Here is a 21,013-nt window from a genome sequence, read left to right on the forward strand (position 1 = left end):
CTGACAGAGGTACAGGTAGAAATTAATAAAATTGGATGTTTGCATTTGCTAAACATTTGTCTAGCAAAACATAGCTAAAATGTAAATCTTAATAATTTAGATTAATGTAAAATGAAATAAATCCACATCTCTTTCTTTAACACCTAAAAAAAATTTTTTGTGTTTAAATGATTACTCTGCACATACAGAGTTGAAACCCCTTTGTTGCAGGATGTGTAACTCCACCACCAGCAGCATCACTTGGGAGGCTAATGTCAATTCCGTGCATATATTTCAGCGCGCATAATTTTGTTAATTGGCGGAGAGCAGTCAGTTGCAAAGTCTGCAAAGGCCAGATGTACATCACAGACAACCTTAAAGGAGACCATGCGCCCGGCAGGACAAAACCATAGACTCCTTACAGTAACATGACATAACAGGTAGTTTTCAAACTGTGTCAGGTAAATGATCTCTGCAGCTCTAGCAGTGCCTGCGCTGTATCATATAATAATGGCAGACAAAGGAACACCTGTCTGACTGTTACCCTGGCATTCCATCAAGAGTAGCAGAGAGAAAAACCAAACCGTGACAAGGTTTCTGCAATGTAGTTCAAAAATAAGATTGGCACTCACCAACTCGCTACTACCAGTCTCATAACAATCAATGGGCAACTTTGATGTTTGTTTCATTTCAGGAAGGGCACACTGTAACACTGTGCTAATTCGAATTTAGATGAGACATGCACACCCATTATACATACTACACTTTATGTTCAATATATTTGCATTTTAAGAAATCTGCATTATTTAGTAAATGCTCAAAAAGTATCAACATATCTGAGAGTGTGTTAAAATGTTACATATTTTAAAATGTGCAAGATTTACCTCATCTACAATATGTTTCAGGGTTACTTTTAGATAGTGATCACCCACAAGCTTCATTGTCTCATCCAAGCAGCGGGTAGCTAAAGAGTTCCCTCTGAAGATTGTGTTTGCTTCCCTATGAAAGAATGGAAAGATAAGGAAAGATTGCTTAAAAATGTCAAAAAACATGTCAAATGTCAAAAAACATATTACCAAGTTATGGAATATAATATAGGAAAACATACTGTGTGTCATTCAGATCAAGCTGAGCAATGGCCGACACAAACGGAACCAATTTTTGGTGATGAAGCAGAAGCCGAACGAGAGGCAGAACAGCATCATATTTATCTCGGCAAACTTCTCCCAGGATGAAGGCAGCAGACGCAGAGATGGGCTGAGAATAAATGATGAGAAAGAGAGGGCGATTTTTTTTTTATTCCCTGCTACCATTAAGGCCCGATCAAGTTCACGTGGCACCATAATACAACAAAGGGGGTGGAGCCATCATCGGCAGACCCGCGCGGTGCTGGAAATAAGGTGAGCTTTAAACTTTTATAGGGGGGCTAAGGGGGCAAGCCACCTAAATGGTGGGTTTAGCACTATAGGGTCAGGAATACATGTTTGTGTTCCTGACCCTATAGTGATCCTTTAATATAGCTCATCATAGGTAATCCAAAGAATCTAGCTACCATAAAGAAGTAAGTGGTTTGACAGTTCGATAATCTGCCATAATTAATTCAGTGCCTCATTATTAAACCCTGATGCCTCGTGGAACCCTCACGGCCACTTCTGTTGCATGTGACATTTGCACAATGATCACTAACGTCAGGATCCTGGAGTGAACCAGTAACATGATGGAAGCAGTGAAGTACTTCTATTCCAATACATTGACATCTCTCTCTCTCTAGGAGGCAACAACTGTAAAATAGTGTGGAACCGTAACAGAGTATGTGTTTATATTTCAGTTTGTTGAACTACTAATATTGCATACCTGCACATCAGGCGATTTTATCATCAAGCTTCTTAGAGGTATGTAAAATTCTGAAGATAGCACATAGTCCTCAGTATAACAGATACTTAAACGCAGGGATCCCAAATCATCATACTTTGAGGATTTGTTTCCATTGTCTTTTGGCTGCAGAAGATACCTGAAAGCACACAAATCATAGAATATAGTAATAATTTGAAGTAAGGGAGATCTGAAGGTTTTTGGATCTTCTATATTAGCTTTTTATGGTAGGATTTGAATCTCATTAAAAATATGAATATAAGGGAGACCTGCAGGTTTTTGGATCTGTCATTCTAGCTTTTTATAGTAGGTTTTGAATCTCATTAAAATATGAGAAATAGAAACTAAAGCAGGAGATTTAAAGGGACACTATAGTTGAGAATTGCTTTCCTATGGACTGTTTAAATGCGCGCGGCTCTTGCCGCGCATGTGCATTCCGCTCCACTCAGGAGCTGATGTCGGCGGGGGAGGAGAGGTCACCAGCGCCAAGGGAGCCCGGCGCTGAATTAAAGTAAGTAACTGAATGGGTTTTAACCCCTTCAGCACCAAGGGAGGGGGGGACCTAATGGTCATATAGTGTTAGGAAAATAGGTTTGTTTTCCTGACACTATAGTGATCCTTTAAGAGAAATAGCACCCCTTCTCCCAATCTAAACAAGTCTAGTGTAACTGAGAAAAAAAATATATACTTTATGGCTATTCTGTGTGCCCACTGTAGTCACTATAACCACTTCCAGTCTTTGAGTCCCCAGGCACTGTTGCTCCATTCACTGTTAAAGCATTTTAGAGCAGTTTAACACTAAATAAGGGTCCTTGACCACGCTCAATCGGACCCTTCTGGAGGTGTGGCTAAGACAGAGATTATACACTTCCTTGTAGTCATTCCCTTCATACCTTTAATTGGAGCTCTGATAGGCTTAAAGCAGTCAGCTGACACTCCCAACCAATCACTGATGAGCTGCCCATTACTGCTCAGAGGCTAATACTTCTATGTCTTTAGCCATAAGAGCACAGAAGGAATTTAGCATTAAAACATTAAAAACTGTTTAATGCTACATTATTACATTATTATAACGGGATTCCAGACACTATACACAATTTAATGAGATTAAGCAGATACACTGCCTCAGCTCTTTAAACACAGTAGGGGTTAGTCATATAAATATAAACACAATAGTGGTGGAGAAATAGGGCCCATGACACATCTCACACCGTGTACATGGGTTTATTTATCTATTATCGCTTACCATGCCTTGTGGAATGAGTCGTTCCGTAGAACATTAACGGATATTCTAATTTCACCAAGAAAAGACTGGCCAAGGTTCCCATTGTTCCACAGGTCAACCCTGGAAAAAGAAAAAGACAACACTTTATTAGACGCCACTGCTGGCTGATAATACGGTCTGAAAAGGTTCATTCACAAACATTACCTTACTCCACACATTAAAGTACAAATTTTATAAACAAACTGGTGTACAGACTAGCCACAGACTTGGTGTACAGACCCCAATGCAGTTAGCTAGCAATCAGTTGCTCTGTACCTGTTGAACTATATTGTTTTCATAACGAATATATAAAACTTACTGGGATGTTAGTAGCACAGAATCTGGTGAAATGCAAGTTACAAAAAACAATCCTCAAGCAGTCAACAACAGGGGAAAAATGTAATTTCATTGCCTCTTTTGCTGTAAAATGTTTTGCTGTGCTGACATGGGTAGGCATGCACAACATCCTTTCCAAGTTAAAATCTCCCACGCATCTCTAGAAAAACACATTGCTCAACCTCTACGCTGACGAGGGCAAAGCTCCCATAATCTTGCAAAAGCATTTTTTTTCCCCCAAACACAATCAAGTTGGTAAATACAGAAAGATCAAAACAATCTCTCAGAGATCCTTGTTTCGATACAAGACACCCTGCATCCCAAAGCATCTGTTTAGTCTACCACTATGCAGAAAGCTTTGAACGTCATCATGTGGTTGCACTTGTGTGTTACATGATATTACTAAATACTATGCATTAGGTATCTTGTAAACTTGGGCACAGACAAATCACATGCAGTTAACCTGCCCAGCACTATACATTGAACAAAAAACTTTTGCAGGGAAACAATTAACTCCTCAGCTGCCAGCAAGTCCTGCAATACATAGGGAGCTCTGGATTAAGCAAAATTCTGGGGCACAGATGTAATCGTGTAGCAAACAGCAGGAACATTCCATAGAGTTTTCTGCTGATTGCTCCACTTTTAGATCTATTGCACCATAATTGATTGTTAAGATTTTTTTTTTGATTTTTTTTAAACAACCTCTAGTCAGTTTTACAAAAGAGCTAGGCTAGTGCAGCACGTCAGTTATTGTTTGACTCCAGTTCCTACAATCCTCCGGCAAGGCTGCTGAGAGGTGATGTAAGTTCAACCCAAACACCTGATGATCTGCCGTTACCCAGCCCTTCTTTACTAGCTATTCTATACATATATGGCAGTGAAGGATTCGCGCGCAACAAAGACACACTGCAGACACATGCAGCTACCCCTTCTGCTTACCATCCAGTGCATGTCTGTAAAAACATCAGGCACGTTATAAAAGGGGATAAGATTGAAAAAAGAAAATTATAATAAAACGTTAAGATAAAATTAAAGAGAGATATGTAAAAGAAATAAAAACTATATTGCAAGAAGTGTGAAACCATAAAATGTTATGTGTAGAACAAAACAGACTAAAATGCATATCCACTGGCATTGAATGTGTTAATTAAAACCCACATTAGTCACCAGTGCTTTGTACTACTTTTTTTATTTTTATTTTTTTAAGACTAATCTTGCGACAGTTTTCCAATTATGTGTCACATCTGCAAATTAATAAAGCCTATGTTTTTGAGGAACTTGAAAAGCAGTATAAAAAATATAAACCAGATACTTAGTAAGACTCTGGAACCCACTGCATTTAACAGGCAGTGATTGTGCAATTTAAACTTGCATAAGGAATAAAGTTTTAACACATTGAATTTAATTAGAATCTTAAATACTGTATAAAGGCAGTATTTTTTAACCAATTTGCAACAAAAACAGTCCACCAAGAATGAACAAGACAGACATTATTATGAAAGGCATTATTCTAGAGCGAAAAATTTATTCTACTCATTGTGCAGCATATTTTCACTATGTATCTTTAGGATTTAAGAAGGAACACAAAAAGGCATACAAACCTCACTTCTAGCTTTTCAATATCTTCTTCCTCCACTTGGAATTGGGACTTCTTGGTGTAGCTGCTTGACCGCGTCACCTGAAACATTTTTAACTTTGTGTTATCCAAATTACAGAGACAAGAAAAGCTGTGAAAATGTGTATTGGCAAACAATTTTTACAACTTTAAACTTTGAAAACCCAGTTGATTGCTACAAAACACAGTACATAACATATTTTCACCTTAAAGGATCACTATAGGGTCAGTAACGCAAACATGTATTCCTGACCCTATAGTGCTAAACCCACCATATAGGTGGCTTGTTCACCCTTAGCCCCCCTATAAAAGTTTAAAACTCACCTTATCTTCAGCGACGTGCGTGTCTGCCGGTGCTGGCTCTGCCCCCTTTGTGACATCATCAAAATGGCTGATTTTGAGCCAAATCAATGTTTTCCCATAGGCATGGGCACGGGGCCAAATGCATCTCTATGAGGAAAATTCAGCGTCTCCATGCAGAATGTGGGGACTGAACAGCAGGGCTGCTTACTGTGTAGCACTGAGCCAAGAAGCCCCTCCAGTGGCCATCTAAGGAGTGGCCACTTGGAGGTATCCCTAGGGGCAATGTAAACACTGCCTTTTCTCTAAAAAGGCAGTGTTTACATGAAAATGCCTGAAGGGAGCTATTATACTCACCAGAACAACTATATTAAGCTGTAGTTGTTCTGGTGACTATAGTGTCCCTTTAATATGAGGTTCCAGTTAATGGACCACATTTGATAAATTACTTAAAGGAACACTATAGCGTTAGGAATACCGTTTAGGTGACTCGGGGCCCGTTCCATGGCGAATAAATAGTTAATTAACCATTTATTTGCTTACCTTAATCCAGCACCGGGCTCCCTCGGCACTGGTGACCTCTCCTCCTCCATCGACGTCAGCTTCTGAGTGGAGCCGGATGTGCATGCGCGGCCAGAGGCACGAATGCAGAAATCACAGGTAGCAGGAAATGCACAAAATGGAGTTTTATAGTAATCCACATAAGCTACCTGAAACATATGTTGACTTTTTCTAGACATTTGCCAACTAATCCTACTGAAATCAAATGTTATTTCAAACTTGAGAAAAAGGGGAAAAATACATACCAGGGGACTATTGGGCAATTAAAAAAAAATATCCTAAAATAACGTAAAGGCTCAGATTTTTCAGTCCCGTATAATCACTCCACAGTCTACATGGTAAATACAGTCATCTGCTTTGAGATGGTCTATTCCTTCTTAGAATACCTAACAATAAGTATAGCACATATCAAAAGTGCAATAACTACACTCAACTTGATAAAAGCCAGCCCAGCTTTAATTTGCCCACATAGAGCTATTAAAAATGTATCCTAATATATGCAAGACATCCTGGTTTTCACTCAATTCATAAACACAGAAGTCAAAACATATCAAAGTATTATGCAAAGCGTTCCAAAAGATGGTAAGTCGTAGTGCATTATATATTTTTATTAACGTTTCACAAGGTAAAAACAAAACAAAAAAAACACCCTGTGAAAAATAGGTGTGAGTTCAGTAATAGCCACAATCACATGCTGCTATTTCAACCACTATCTTGATATTTACACGGATTACTTCAGTCTCTGAATACCAAGGCACTTGCTACTTTGCAAAGATCATATGTGGGTAAGGTGATTCACAGTGAGATAAACATCTAAAAGGGTTGTTTACTAAAGTGAGAAATAAACGTGTATTTCACATTTTTGGTCAAAATAGCCAATCTGGAAACATTGAAAATAAATATATTTAGGTTTAGTAGGTTTTGTTTATTGACCCCAAAATTTAAAAAAAAAAGCAATTAAACTTGCCTGTGATTTAGCGCTTAGACAGTCACCGCACTGCTGCGTGATCTGCCAGGACTGATGATGTCAGTCCGATTAGACGTTTTTCATAGAGAAGCAGTGAGGACAAAATGGTGCATGTGCATTAATGCCACAATATGTCAATACAATGTTTCTCTTGGATGTGTATTAGCCGCATTTGGCGTGGTCATGCTGTGGACGATTACACCAATTCAGTCAAGACTTTCGAATTTTCAAGAATCTTAAGGAAGTAGATCTCGTGGCTGTCTGTGAGCCACTAGTGGTGATTTTGCTTTGTTTTTAAAAACAAAATGTAAACATTGCTTCTTGGAAACAGCAATGTTTTACATTATCAAAAAAAAACAAAAAACACAAAAAACAGTATCTAGGCATCAAGACCAGTAAATGAAAAGAGTGCCCCTTTAAGATATCTTTATAGCTTACTTCCCATGTAGTCATTATTTTTTTCATATTAACTTTTATATGGTGAGGGTTTTTTTGTTTTTTACCTTTTTAACTACTTAAATAAAGGATTGATTTTATTTTTAAAGTAATAGTATACGAGCAAAGATCTTTAGGCTGTTTTCTACTAAACAATGATTCCAGAGGATTTGTTCGGTTTTTCCAGTGTATCACTTGAGTGAGCCTTTGGGTAGTCTGGCTTCACTCCTCTGATGATGAGAGAATTGTTTTGTTAAAATTATGTATTGTTGTGGAAGCGGTGAGTTTGTGGATTTAGCCAACAGAACAAACCAATAGTTTCCTTTGTGCATTTTGTAATCACTGTCTAGAATAGGGGTAGGTTTACCTTCGGCACTACAGGTATTATAGGCTGCATCTCCAATAATGCGCTTACAGCCATAATGATGGAAAAAAATCAGGGTAGATGTAGTCCACAACATCAATAATGCTAAAGGTTGCCTACCACTGGCCTAGAATTTGAATTGCAGCTTTATTTGGATTCTATATGCTAGATGTAGCTGTATTAGGTCAATACCAAAGAGTCAACCAAAAAACTATTTTAAATACCTCTATTTCTCACTATATAGTTACTCTACAATCCAGAGCTTTTGCCGCTATTAATATATAAAAAAAAAAATTGTACAAATTTGTACTAGTGTTTGTGTGATAATATAAAAAAGTCCTTAATGACAGCTCAAGAGATAGGGATTACTTTGTGCTCATTCTGCTCACATACTGTTAAAAGAGTGCAAACCAAATTCCCTACAGGCCTTTGCTGCAGGAATCACTGAGATGGACGCACAGCATTCTGTACATGAGGGTTTAGTTTCAACTGTATCTGTATCTTCCCTACCTGCACAGCTAATCAGTCTGCATTCCTCCATAAGGAGATTGAGTCTACTATAACTCACCTCCTCTAACGTGCTCTTTCCAACATGAATCCATAAAGTTGACACCAATAGGGCTCGACCATAGGATTCTATATCACCCATTTACTATATTACCCATTTACTCTCATTTCCAGAGACAATGAGCAAGGTATCAATCACCACCTCCGGTTACTGCCTTTTGCAATGCAATTAACTTACGATGTTCCTACCTGGGGATGTGTTCCCACTGCAGAGCATGCTTTCATGTAAAGGTATTACATGAACTTTAATACTAAAGTTGAGCAACAGTTGTGCTGCCTAGCTTTCGTCAATAACAGATCTGCTTTAAGTCACAAATATTGAAGGCTTCTAGCAAGGTTTATTACCTGCTGTACCACTTGAGGCAGCAGAGGCGGCTCTAGACTTTATGAGGCCTTAGGCGAAACTCAAACATGAGGCCCCACTAACAAAAAAAAGTGTCACATATACACATTAATGCACAGTTTACCTGTGTATGTGCCTGAGAGTGTGTCTGACGGGTGTGAATGTATGTCTCTGTGAGCATGTTTGCATTTTTGTCTGAGACCCTATGTTTTTTGGTGTAGCTGCTTGAAGTGTGTTGTGTGTATAGGAGGGTGATGGTGAGAAGGAGGGGGGGTGATGTGAGAGGGAGGGGGGCTGATGTGAGAGGGAGGGGGGCTGATGTGAGAGGGAGGGGGGCTGATGTGAGAGGGAGGGGGGCTGATGTGAGAGGGAGGGGGGCTGATGTGAGAGGGAGGGGGGCTGATGTGAGAGGGAGGGGGCTGATGTGAGAGGGAGGGGGGCTGATGTGAGAGGGAGGGGGGCTGATGTGAGAGGGAGGGGGGCTGATGTGAGAGGGAGGGGGGCTGATGTGAGAGGGAGGGGGTGATGTGAGAGGGAGGGGGGTGATGTGAGAGGGAGGGGGTGATGTGAGAGGGAGGGGGTGATGTGAGAGGGAGGGGGGTGATGTGAGAGGGAGGGGGGTGATGTGAGAGGGAGGGGGGTGATGTGAGAGGGAGGGGGGTGATGTGAGAGGGAGGGGGGTGATGTGAGAGGGAGGGGGGTGATGTGAGAGGGAGGGGGTGATGTGAGAGGGAGGGGGTGATGTGAGAGGGAGGGGGGTGATGTGAGGGTTGATGGTGAGGGGGGTTGATGGTGAGGGGGGTTGATGCTGAGGGGGGTTGATGCTGAGGGTGGTGAGGGGTGATGCTGAGGGTGGTGAGGGTTGTGGGTGTGATGCTGAGGGTTGTGGGGGTGATGCTGAGGGTGGTGGGGGTGATGCTGAGGGTGGTGGGGGTGATGCTGAGGGTGGTGGGGGTGATGCTGAGGGTGGTGGGTGTGATGCTGAGGGTGGTGGGTGTGATGCTGAGGGTGGTGGGGGATGGTGAGGCTGAGGGTGGGGGTGCTGACGGTGGTGGGGGTGGTGGGGCTGATGCTGAGAGTGGTGTGGGGGGCAGTGAGGCTGAGGGTGGTGTGGGGGGTAGTGAGGATGAGGGTGGTGTGGGGGGTAGTGAGGCTGAGGGTGGTGCGGGGGGTAGTGAGGCTGAGGGTGGTGCGGGGGGTAGTGAGGCTGAGGGTGGTGCGGGGGGTAGTGAGGCTGAGGGTGGTGCAGGGGGTAGTGAGGCTGAGGGTGGTGCGGGGGGTAGTGAGGCTGAGGGTGGTGCGGGGGGTAGTGAGGCTGAGGGTGGTGCGGGGGGTAGTGAGGCTGAGGGTGGTGGGGGGTGGTGGGGCTGAGGGTGGTGTGGGGGTGGTGAGGCTGAGGGTGGTGTGGGGGGTGGTGATGCTGAGGGTGGTGTGTAGTGAGGCTGAGGGTGGTGTGGGGTGTAGTGAGGCTGAGGGTGGTGTGGGGTGTAGTGAGGCTGAGGGTGGTGTGGGGTGTAGTGAGGCTGAGGGTGGTGTGGGGTGTAGTGAGGCTGAGGGTGGTTGGGGGGGTAGTGAGGCTGAGGGTGGTTGGGGGGGTAGTGAGGCTGAGGGTGGTTGGGGGTGGTGATGCTGAGGGTGGTTGGGGGTGGTGATGCTGAGGGTGGTGTGGGGGTAGTGAGGCTGAGGGTTGTGGGGGGGGGGTGAGGCTGAGGGTGGTGTGGGGGGTAGTGAGGCTGAGGGTGGTGTGGGGGGTAGTGAGGCTGAGGGTGGTTGGGGGTGGTGATGCTTAGGGTGGTGTGGGGGGTAGCGAGGCTGAGGGTGGTGTGGGGGTAGTGAGGCTGAGGGTGGTGTGGGGGATGTGAGGCTGAGGGTGGTGGGGGGGATAGTGAGGCTGAGGGTGGTAGGGGGATGAGGCTGAGGGTGGGGTATAGTTAGGCTGAGGGTGGTAGGGGGATGAGGCTGAGGGTGGGGTATAGTTAGGCTGAGGGTGGTGGGGTTAGTGAGGCTGAGGGTGGTTGGAAGGGGAGGCTGAGGGTGGGGGGTAGTGAGGCTGGTGCGGTTAGTGAGGCTGAGGGTGGTGGGGGTAGTGAGGCTGAGGGTGGTGGGGTAGTGAGTCTGAGGGTGGTGGGGTAGTGAGTCTGAGGGTGGTGGGGGTAGTGAGGCTGAGGGTGGTGGGTTAGTGAGGCTGAGGGTGGTGGGTTAGTGAGGCTGAGGGTGGTGGGTTAGTGAGGCTGAGGGTGGTGGGGTTAGTGAGGCTGAGAGTGGTGGGGTTAGTGAGGCTGAGAGTGGTGGGGGTAGTGAGGCTGAGGGTGGTGGGGGTAGTGAGGCTGAGGGTGGTGGGGTTAGTAAGGCTGAGGGTGGTGGGGTAGTGAGGCTGAGGGTGGTGGGGTTAGTAAAGGCTGAGGGTGGTGGGGTAAGTAGAGGCTGAGGGTGGTGGGGTAAGTAGAGGCTGAGGGTGGTGGGGTTGGTGAGGCTGAGGGTGGTGGGGGTTGGTGAGGCTGAGGGGTAGTGAGGCTGAGGGTGGTGGGGGTAGTGAGGCTGAGGGTGGTGGGAAGGTGAGGCTGAGGGTGGGGGGTAGTGAGGGTGGTGGGGGTAGTGAGGCTGAGGGTGGTGGGGGTAGTGAGGCTGAGGGTGGTGGGGTAGTGAGTCTGAGGGTGGTGGGGGTAGTGAGGCTGAGGGTGGTGGGTTAGTGAGGCTGAGGGTGGTGGGTTAGTGAGGCTGAGGGTGGTGGGTTAGTGAGACTGAGGGTGGTGGGGTTAGTAAGGCTGAGGGTGGTGGGGTAGTGAGGCTGAGGGTGGTGGGGTAGTGAGGCTGAGGGTGGTGGGGTTAGTAAAGGCTGAGGGTGGTGGGGTAAGTAGAGGCTGAGGGTGGTGGGGTAAGTAGAGGCTGAGGGTGGTGGGGTAAGTAGAGGCTAAGGGTGGTGGGGTTGGTGAGGCTGAGGGTGGTGGGGGTTGGTGAGGCTGAGGGGTAGTGAGGCTGAGGGTGGTGGGGGTAGTGAGGCTGAGGGGTAGTGAGGCTGAGGGTAAGGCTGAGGGGGGTGAGAGCCTACCTTTCCTGGTGGTCCAGTGTGGGCTCCCTGGTGGTCTGGTGGCCATTGCTGCCTTCCGGTCTGCAGCTCCACAGAGCTGCAGACCATGTAATCTCGCGAGATGTCAGATCGTTGCCGTGGTAACCCGCGGCAACGCTCTGATTGGCCGGTTCTCGCGAGACACATGGTCTGCAGCTCTGCACACTGCGGAGCTGCAGACCGGTGTCTGCGGTGGCCGGGCAGCCAGGAGGGGCCTCGCACCCGGCGGCATACCTGGCAAGCCGCCGGGCCCCCTCCTGGTGTCAGGTCCTCGGTCACTGACCGAGGACCTGACACACTCTGCCAACAGGCGGTTTAGGCGGCCGCGAGGCCCCAGCCAGCGCGAGGCCTTAGGCGGCCGCCTAAACCGCCTAATTAGAGGGCCGCCTCTGTGAGGCAGTATGTATCCAATACAGAGCCAAGCATGTCCAGATTAAAATGTTGAGATTTGTTTGCCTTTATTATATAACAGTGCAGCGTCTTGGCAGGGACGTTAATATAGCAGCAGTTTTAAATGTTGTCGATTGGGTTAAGGTGTACCTGAATATGCAAGACAGCAATGTTTATCAGGCAGGCATGTTGGCCTTATTTCCAGTACACCTGTAATGATTTCCTACTTGATGGCTTTATGTCTTCCCATCTGCCTTCACTATTATACCTTAGTGCTTATCATTGTGTCTGGTGTCACCTTGTTATCAACCTTCCCTTTCTTACACATGCTCTTCACATTATTTTTTTTTGTTCTTGAATAATATAGTCAACATTGGTACATTACCATAGATAACCTAATATAGTCAACCTTGGTACATTACCATAGATAACCTAATATAGTCAACCTTGGTACATTACCATAGATAACCTAATATAGTCAAACTTGGTACATTACCATAGAAAACCTAATTTAGTCAACCTTGGTTCATTACCATAGACAGACTAATATAGTCAACCTTGGTACATTACAATAGTTAACCTAATCTTAGGGATGCACCGAAAAGGAAATTCTAGTCAGAAAAAAAAGAGGGGGGTGACTGCTGACAGTGACTGAGGGAAGGGGTGGCAGAGTGACTGAGGGAAGGGGTGGCAGAGTGACTGAGGGAAGGGGTGGCAGAGTGACTGAGGGAGGGGGTGACAGACTGACTGAGGGAGGTTGGACAGACTGACTGAGGGAGGTTGGACAGACTGACTGAGGGAGGTTGGACAGACTGACTGAGGGAGGTTGGACAGACTGACTGAGGGAGGGGGTGGCAGAGTGACTGAGGGAGGGGGTGACAGACTGACTGAGGGAGGGGGTGACAGACTGACTGAGGGAGGGGGTGACAGACTGACTGAGGGAGGGGGTGACAGACTGACTGAGGGAGGGGGTGACAGACTGACTGAGGGAGGGGGTGACAGACTGACTGAGGGAGGGGGTGACAGACTGACTGAGGGAGGGGGTGACAGACTGACTGAGGGAGGGGGTGACAGACTGACTGAGGGAGGGGGTGACAGACTGACTGAGGGAGGGGGTGACAGACTGACTGAGGGAGGGGGTGACAGACTGACTGAGGGAGGGGGTGACAGACTGACTGAGGGAGGGGGTGACAGACTGACTGAGGGAGGGGGTGACTGGTGACAGTGACTCAGGGAGGGGGTGACAAAGTGACTGAGGGAGGGGGTGACAAAGTGACTGAGGGAGGGGGTGACTGGTGACAGTGCCTGAGGGAGGGGATGACAGAGTGACTAAGGGAAGGTGTGTCCTGGCTTCCTGGTGATCCGATGGGCTTTCTCAAGTCTGCAGCTCCGCTAGGTGTGAGCTGCAGACTGTGCTGTATTTCGCGATATCCAGGAGTCAGAAAGTTGCTGTGGTAACCCACGGCAACGCTCTGATTGGCCAGAGATCGTGAGACACAGCACAGTCTGCAGCACTCACTCGGTAGAGCTGCAGACTGTGCTGGCTCTCTCCCCGGGCAGACCGGAGGGGCCTCGCACCCAGCGGCACACAAGGCAAGCCCCCTACCGATTTTCGGCAGACTTGATCCTTTTGCGACCGAAATGGGTTAGGCTCATTTTAGGCAGCCAAAATTTCAGTGCATCCATACCTAATATAGCCAACCTTGGTACATTACCATAGATAACCTAATATAGTCAACTTTGGTATTACCATTGACAGCATAATATAGTCAATCTTGGTATTACCATAGATAACCAAATATAGTCAACCATGGTACATTACCATAGACAGCCTAATATAGTCAACCTTGGTACATTACCATAGACAGCCTAATATAGTCAACCTTGGTACATTACCATAGACAGCATCATATAGTCAACTCTGGAACATTACCATATAGCATATTTTAGCATTAAATTAACATTGCCATGGAGGTGCTACTATTATAGACTTTAAAATTAAACACTCCAGGCATCATAACAACTTCATAGCAATTAAGTTGTTATGGTGTGAAATGGTCCCAAGCGACATCTTACCTTGAGGAGTTAAACCATTACCAAACAGTGTAACCTGCAAAGGGGCCTGGGCACTGGAAAAGGGTAAGTGTTTGAAGTTTTTAACCCTTTCAACACCCAAGGAGTGGAAAGTGGTGGCAGAAAATAGTTTTATGGCTAAAGGACACTTTTGTATTCCTAACTATAGTGTTGCTCTAAGAATGCTCCAGGGACCTTCTTGCACAATAACAATTTCATTGCAATGAAGATGTTATGGTGCACAGAGTGCCCCTTTAGTCCTGCCTGCTAGAAATTGAATACATCTTACGTATAATGGTCTTGTAGCCCTTTTTACAACTTCTACTTTCTACATCCAACTATTTTTTTTTTTTTTTTTTTAAACCTTGTAGAATACAAAGAGGAGTTTATTTATGTTTTTATATAACAAAATGTATCAAGATTTAAAAAACACACACAAAAAAAACACAAACGTGAAGACCAAGGGTGTAAAATCACATCCCCTGCTAGGTGAAACTGTTCAGCCTGCCTAAACATTCCGTGGCACACTCTGTCAAACGAAAACAAAAAGACCAATGATTACATGGAAAGAATGGATTTTTTTTTTTTTTTAAATAATCAACATGTATACAGGGATTGTGTGCACGCAGAGTTAACTGATTTGGAAATGTAACAGGATACCTGATTTTCAATATATGAAATGGTTTTGTTTTACTACGGTCAACCAATCAGCAGCCCTCAAGTTTCAGATCTTAGAGTCTGACTTGGTAATAAATATAAAAACATTTAAAGGAGTACTATGTTATGTCAAGATTAAATAGAATGGTTATTTTGCAGGAATTGAACAGTAAACACAAGAATGCCATTAATTTCTCCTATGTGCATAGTCTGCTCCCTTATTAGGATTTGGATATAGCTATTCTTGGATTTGAGATGCTAGATATAAGGAAATGGTTATCATTTTACATATTGCACGTGTTATAGACTCTGTGCATATGACTTTCTAATCTATAAACATAAGTAAATAACACTTGAATGCATTTCAGAGTTGAGCGTTCCAGCGTGGCGGCTGCCATCTTTACGTCTTCTTTGGTCAGAAACACCACTTATGGATATAAAGACTATGCAGTTATTGGAGAATCCTGACCTCATGCACAAGAGTCCGAAAACACTCTGAGCCAATTTCATATTTTTAAAATGGGTGTAGTCTTGGCAAATAGGTGTTGCTTCTGGCCAAGGATAGGCTTAAATATGTCTCCTCGCACAAAGCAAGGATAAGTCAAGAGAAGCATTGAAAAGAGGTATTTAATTGTAAGTAACAAGTATAAAATAGCATTTTATTTCAATTAAAAAAAAAATGGTGACCGTTTTTCTTTAAAGGGACACTATAGTCACCAGAACAACTACAGCTTGCTGTATTTGTTCTGGTTTATAGAATCATTCCCTTCAGGCTTTTTTGCAATAAACACTGTCTTTTTAGAGAAAATACAGTGTTTACATTACAGCCTAGTGATAACTTCACTGGCCACTCCTGAGATGGCTACTAGATGTGCTTCTTTGGGCAGTGCTGCACACTGTGCAGTACAGCCATTCAGTGTCTCCACCTTTTGCATGCAGACACTGAACTTTCCTCATAGAGATGCATTAACTTAATTTATATCTATGAGGAGATGCTGATTGGCCAGCACTGTGTTTGACTTTTGCTGGCTCTGCCCCCGATCTGCCTCCTTGTCAGTCTCAACCAATCCTATGGGGAAGCATTGTGATTGGCTCAGACCACCACTTCTGATGAGGTCAGCCAAGTAGGCAGTTTAGGGGCAGATGCAGCAGCTGCAGACTTGAATACATGTAAGATTTTACAATATTTAGAGAGGCAAAGGGGGACCAGAGGGGACTAGATGGTGGTTTTAACACTATAGAGTCAGGAATACATGTTTGTGTTCCTGACCCTATAGTGTTCCTTTATTATTTTAGTAATATGCAAAAAAGTACCCAAAAATGGTTATCTACAATACAAAATATTACAAGAAAACAGTAGCATTGCATTAAAAATGGGGTGAGATATAATGCAATGAAATTAATAGGGGTAATTTCTCTGTTTGTTATATAAGCCCCACCGAGTGTTTTTTCCACTAATTCAGAGGTGTTTTTGTTACATTTTTGTTTTTAGTATTATGCCAATGTATCACTCCTATTAAGCAAACCTTATTTTTCAGACTTCAGAAAAAATGTAAATGGAAATCCACACATTTATCCTGGAACTGGGCAACTCAATCTTGCATCCTGTTACTCATCATTCTAATCGGAGCCCTGGTCTCCCATAGCTAACAGAAGTTGAGAAAACAAATAATTTTCTGATCACCTTCTCATTTGCATAGTAGGACACCTGGACTCAACCAGATTGTGGTGTCCCATGTTAAATCTTGAATATAGATTTTAAAAGAAAAGAGAGCATCACATGAAAGAAAGCATATGTTAAAGGGGATTTTCGATGATTTATCTAATGGAGTAGTTTCAAGAAAAGTGACAGTTACGCTTTAAGGATGATACAGTATCCGTGCAAAACCATGTGTATAACAGATGGACTCTAGCTTCTGGCGCCCGGGGGTTTAATAATTTTTCCTATGGATTACAGAGTATTCTAGATTGGGAAGAACATTTTAGTTAAGACAAAAAGAGGAGGGAAAAGTTACCTCAAAGTAGAATTTCTCGTTGAACTGTGGGTTGCTTGTTTTCTTTTTTACCTTGGTTCGCTTTTGATCATTTCTGAAAGGAAGTTGAAGGTGTAAATAATATACCGTCCAAAGTAAAAAATAAAAAACCATGTGAGGGGATTACAAAAATTTATGGTATGCCTTTTTCAACAATTGCATTTCTGTAACTGGGTAGTACCGTTTATCTAGTAAAATAAAATGTTTACCAATAGGGGGCATCACTCTTCTACTACCACCTATTTATGGCAGGAGTATTTACAACCATTTTAGCTTAAATTAATTCCAGGACTTTTTGGACTCTAACAAGAGTAGGAATTGTAGGAAGTAGGAATTGTACATTGTTCGTACTACAGGTACTGATTTAATAAGCAAACGACTACAAACCTTGGGGATGTAATAAAACAAGTGGAAAGTTACGCTTAATTTCTCTCTGGCCTGTATGCCCCGCTTCCTTCTTTTTTAGCCTTGATTATCTTACCATGGAAGTAGTCATTGTGAAGGAGGACAAAATTTATTTAGGGGGGCATAAAAATATCTTAAAGGTCTGAGAGCCTACTGTCTTAGTGAATTGGCCTTTAAGAGTCAGAAAGTCAGAGGAGAAGCACAACATTTTTTTATAGACACTGTTATAGAGGTATCATTTGATTTTATATCTGATTTTGCATGGAGCATGAATTATAACCGACGTTTGCACATTTAACTTACCTAGATGGGCCAACTAGGGAGACTGTAGCATATGCATCACAGCTTTGCCCATTAACGAGGGGCAACCCTTCACATTCCATAATGCTGAAATGAAATAACTGCACATCAGATTATTAAGAAAGGACATTCTGAATTTTCTTCGCAGATGTATATGTTCTAAACAGATGTTAAACTAGACTATGGTGCCAATAGATATTTATTTTGAATATTCCCACAGCCCAGACCTGGAAAGTATAAAATGTTTTCTCCAAGGATTGTTTTCCTTTTAATCCTATATTAATGATTTGATGTAAGCAAAGGAAGGCTGGATCTACTCAAAAATATCCCCATAAATGGAGTCATACACATATCCCTTAATTCTAACCATGACAAACACAAGTTTGCTTAGGAATGCATAAAATCGATAACGTTGATGCTAAAATAGCCTATTAAAAAGTACAGAGACAGCAAAAAAATTGGCAAGAGAACGTTTTAAAAATTGACCTTCCCTAGACTTAAAATGCCATGATGTGTCTCCCGAGGACTGGCAAAGCCTCACTGGATTTGCTGTTCTACAACTGTTTAGGGCAACATTCTGGTTTAAAGGGTCTCTATGGGCATATGGATTCTATCTTAATAACAGTGATCTGAGGAGTGGCCAGTAGATGTATCCCTAGGGGTCAGAGAAAAGGACGTTTTTGCATGAAAATGCCTGAAGGGAATGATTATAATCACCAGAACAACTACATCAAGCTCTAGTTGTTCTGGTGACTATAGTGTCCCTTTAAGACAAAAGTTACATAACCATATAATAAATAACCATAAAATACACCTTTTTGGATAAGGGAATGTTTATTTTTGGATGTGGCACTTGTCTAGCCTGTGTTACTATGGATAAACACAATAATAAAGTAATGACCCTCTTAAGAAAGGTAAAAGCAATTTGATAAAAAAAAAAAAAAAAATAGTGACTTTATATTCGAGTAATGAGATTTATCTTATTGTGTGCCCACATGGTTTATATTATGAGGACAGAACAAAACATCCTCTGCATGAAAGAACAAAGGAACATATTAAAACAAGTGTCCCACAAGGACTCCATAGTTTAGCAATCCAGAAGGCAATTGAAAATTAGTGAGGTGATAATATTAGAAAATTGGTACAATCAGAAACCATGTGGAATTTTGATTAAAATATTTTGCAAGCTTATTTTTATTTTCAGCTATGGCATTTGTTTATAATTTGAAAGCATTGATGTAAGAATAGTTTTCTAAAAAAGTATCTTAAACCTTTATTAGCATTAATTATGTTATTATAGAACATAATATAATAAAGTTAAAGTAAAAAAAGTGCAATTCTTTATATAGGTTTAATTGCAGGTATGGTTTTTACACAGATAGTGGAAATGTAAGATTTTTTTGATTTTTTTTAAATAGATTTTGATGTCATTTTTTGTTTTAAGAAAATGAAGTTTAGGCAATTTCTACCTTTCCTATGAAAATGATATGTACAGATAATGTGTTTTTTTTCTATATATTTTAACAACTAAGCATGCAGTTATAACTCCGAAAATAGATATAGTTTGTGAATGATTAGCAAAAGCTAGCAGCTCTTTATTTTAAAAGTATTCTGGCTTTCAGTCACTCTTACAGGATATCTTGATGAGATCACTGATAAAGCATTTGATTGATTAAAGGAACAAACAGAAGCGTTATAATTGCAAACATGTATTCCGAGCGCTCTAGTGTTCCCCTACCTATCTAGGCGTTGTCCCCCCACCCCATGAGAGTTTGAAAGGTAAGTACTTTCTTCGCAGTAATGGTCTCACCGTGGCCACTCACCTTGTTGTCTGAGATCATCAAGATCCCATAGGGAAGCTCGGGTGCATGAGCAGCAAATCACTGCACGAATCAAATGCACTCAAGGAGCAGCATTTGATTAAGAACACAATCAGACTCCTTTCTCGCAGGGGCATTAAGAAGAAAGCCACTAGAGGTGTGTTGAACCCTACAGTATAAACACCAAAGTTTTCACAAAACTGCTAAGTGTTACATTGCAGGGTTAAAACTAAAGGGCCACTGCACCCAGACTCCTTTGTTGAGATTCAGTGGTCAGTGATCTGTATTCCACATCACTGTGCCCCAGTGCACAAAGCAAGCACCAATGAGTTTGGTGTAGAAGAACTTGACTTGGCCATACAGCACCCTGACCTCAACCCCATCAAACACCTCTGGGATGAATTGGAACAGAGATTGTGAGCCAAGCCTTCTCGTCCAACATGAGTACCCAACCTCACAAACAATCCACTGGATAAATAGGCAAAAGTCCCCACAGAAAATCTTGTTGAAATCATACCCAGAAGAGTGGAAGCTGTTATTAGCTGCAAAGGGGGGGGGGGGGGGGGGGGGGGGCAACTACATATTAAGGTCTATGTATTTAGAATAACATGTCATAAAAGCCCCTGTTGGTGTAATGGCCAGGTGCCCCAATACTACTGTGTGTGTATATATATATATACACACACATACATATACACACACACACACAAGCACGTTTCCATATAACGTATCCCTTACTTTGACAGAAGTAGTTAACATTAATTGTAAGTATGCTATTCAAGCAGTGTACAGCCGCCTACGCTTCCTCTCTCTGCAATCTTTAAGAGGGGGGGGGGGGGGGGGGGGGGGGGGGGAGGAAGTGTATTGATGGCTTTTCAACATCAACAGTACAGACAGACAGACCTGCAGAGTATCATTAACACCGCAGGCACAATGTACATTCCCCGCATATTCTTTGGACCCTCCTCAGCCATACTTACTGTACCATAAGCTGCTGCACCGATCCATTGTCTGTGATCAGTTCATTTAGCTTAAGCTCCAAGTGGACCTTTCCCTGAAAAGACATAAAAAGAACAGTTTACCCTAATCCATGTCCTTCCAGGTCATTGTGTCACATGTAGTGTTAAACACAAAAACTGCTCAAACATGGACAATTAATTTTTAGCCAAGACAAAAAAATAAAAAAGCCACATGTAACGTCTGTCGAATTAGTGCATCAGCTAATTTTATCCTAGATCCTACTTATCATACAATTAAAAAGTAAAGTTAATGTATCAATGCAGCAATGCTGTCTGTCCAGTCTGTTTTGAGTTACTAGGAATGCTTAGTGAGCCAACAATATACACCTAGAATTTCAGCACAAACCAGTTCCGGGTGCCAAGGCGTTGGGTACAGGGAGTGGCAAGGGCAGTATTTGTTTCCCAGACAAGATACACCTTAATAAATTCATTGACAATTTCTCTGAATTTTTTTTTTAGATGTTACATGCTGTTTCACATTCCAATGAAAGAGCATGTCTTGCAGACGTCAACACTGATGTCATGAGGTAGCAAGGATATTGTGGAACACTTGCAGCGACCCCAATAGATTTCTGCAGTAACCCCTGTGTGTCTGAACACACTCCTAAACCTTAAACTCAACTACACAGCACAAGAGAAACTGTGT

The 21,013-nt window shown here is 43.0% G+C and overlaps 1 protein-coding gene across 1 annotated transcript in view; it reads right to left on the reverse strand.

Moving 5' to 3' along the window:
• The window catches only part of RASA2 (RAS p21 protein activator 2), a 108,694-nt gene that overhangs the window by 32,726 nt on the left and 54,955 nt on the right, over positions 1 to 21,013 (reverse strand). The window contains exons 5-12 of the mRNA XM_063442302.1: positions 20,329 to 20,402; positions 17,532 to 17,615; positions 16,806 to 16,878; positions 5,053 to 5,129; positions 3,098 to 3,196; positions 1,834 to 1,990; positions 1,088 to 1,236; positions 864 to 978 (exon numbers count right to left, since the gene is read on the reverse strand). Of these exons, the coding sequence (XP_063298372.1) occupies positions 864 to 978; positions 1,088 to 1,236; positions 1,834 to 1,990; positions 3,098 to 3,196; positions 5,053 to 5,129; positions 16,806 to 16,878; positions 17,532 to 17,615; positions 20,329 to 20,402 (828 nt within the window). The remainder of the gene's footprint in view (positions 1 to 863; positions 979 to 1,087; positions 1,237 to 1,833; positions 1,991 to 3,097; positions 3,197 to 5,052; positions 5,130 to 16,805; positions 16,879 to 17,531; positions 17,616 to 20,328; positions 20,403 to 21,013) is intronic.

The sequence above is a fragment of the Pelobates fuscus genome, chromosome 2 (assembly GCF_036172605.1).
Source record: "Pelobates fuscus isolate aPelFus1 chromosome 2, aPelFus1.pri, whole genome shotgun sequence".
Classification (NCBI taxonomy): domain Eukaryota; kingdom Metazoa; phylum Chordata; class Amphibia; order Anura; family Pelobatidae; genus Pelobates; species Pelobates fuscus.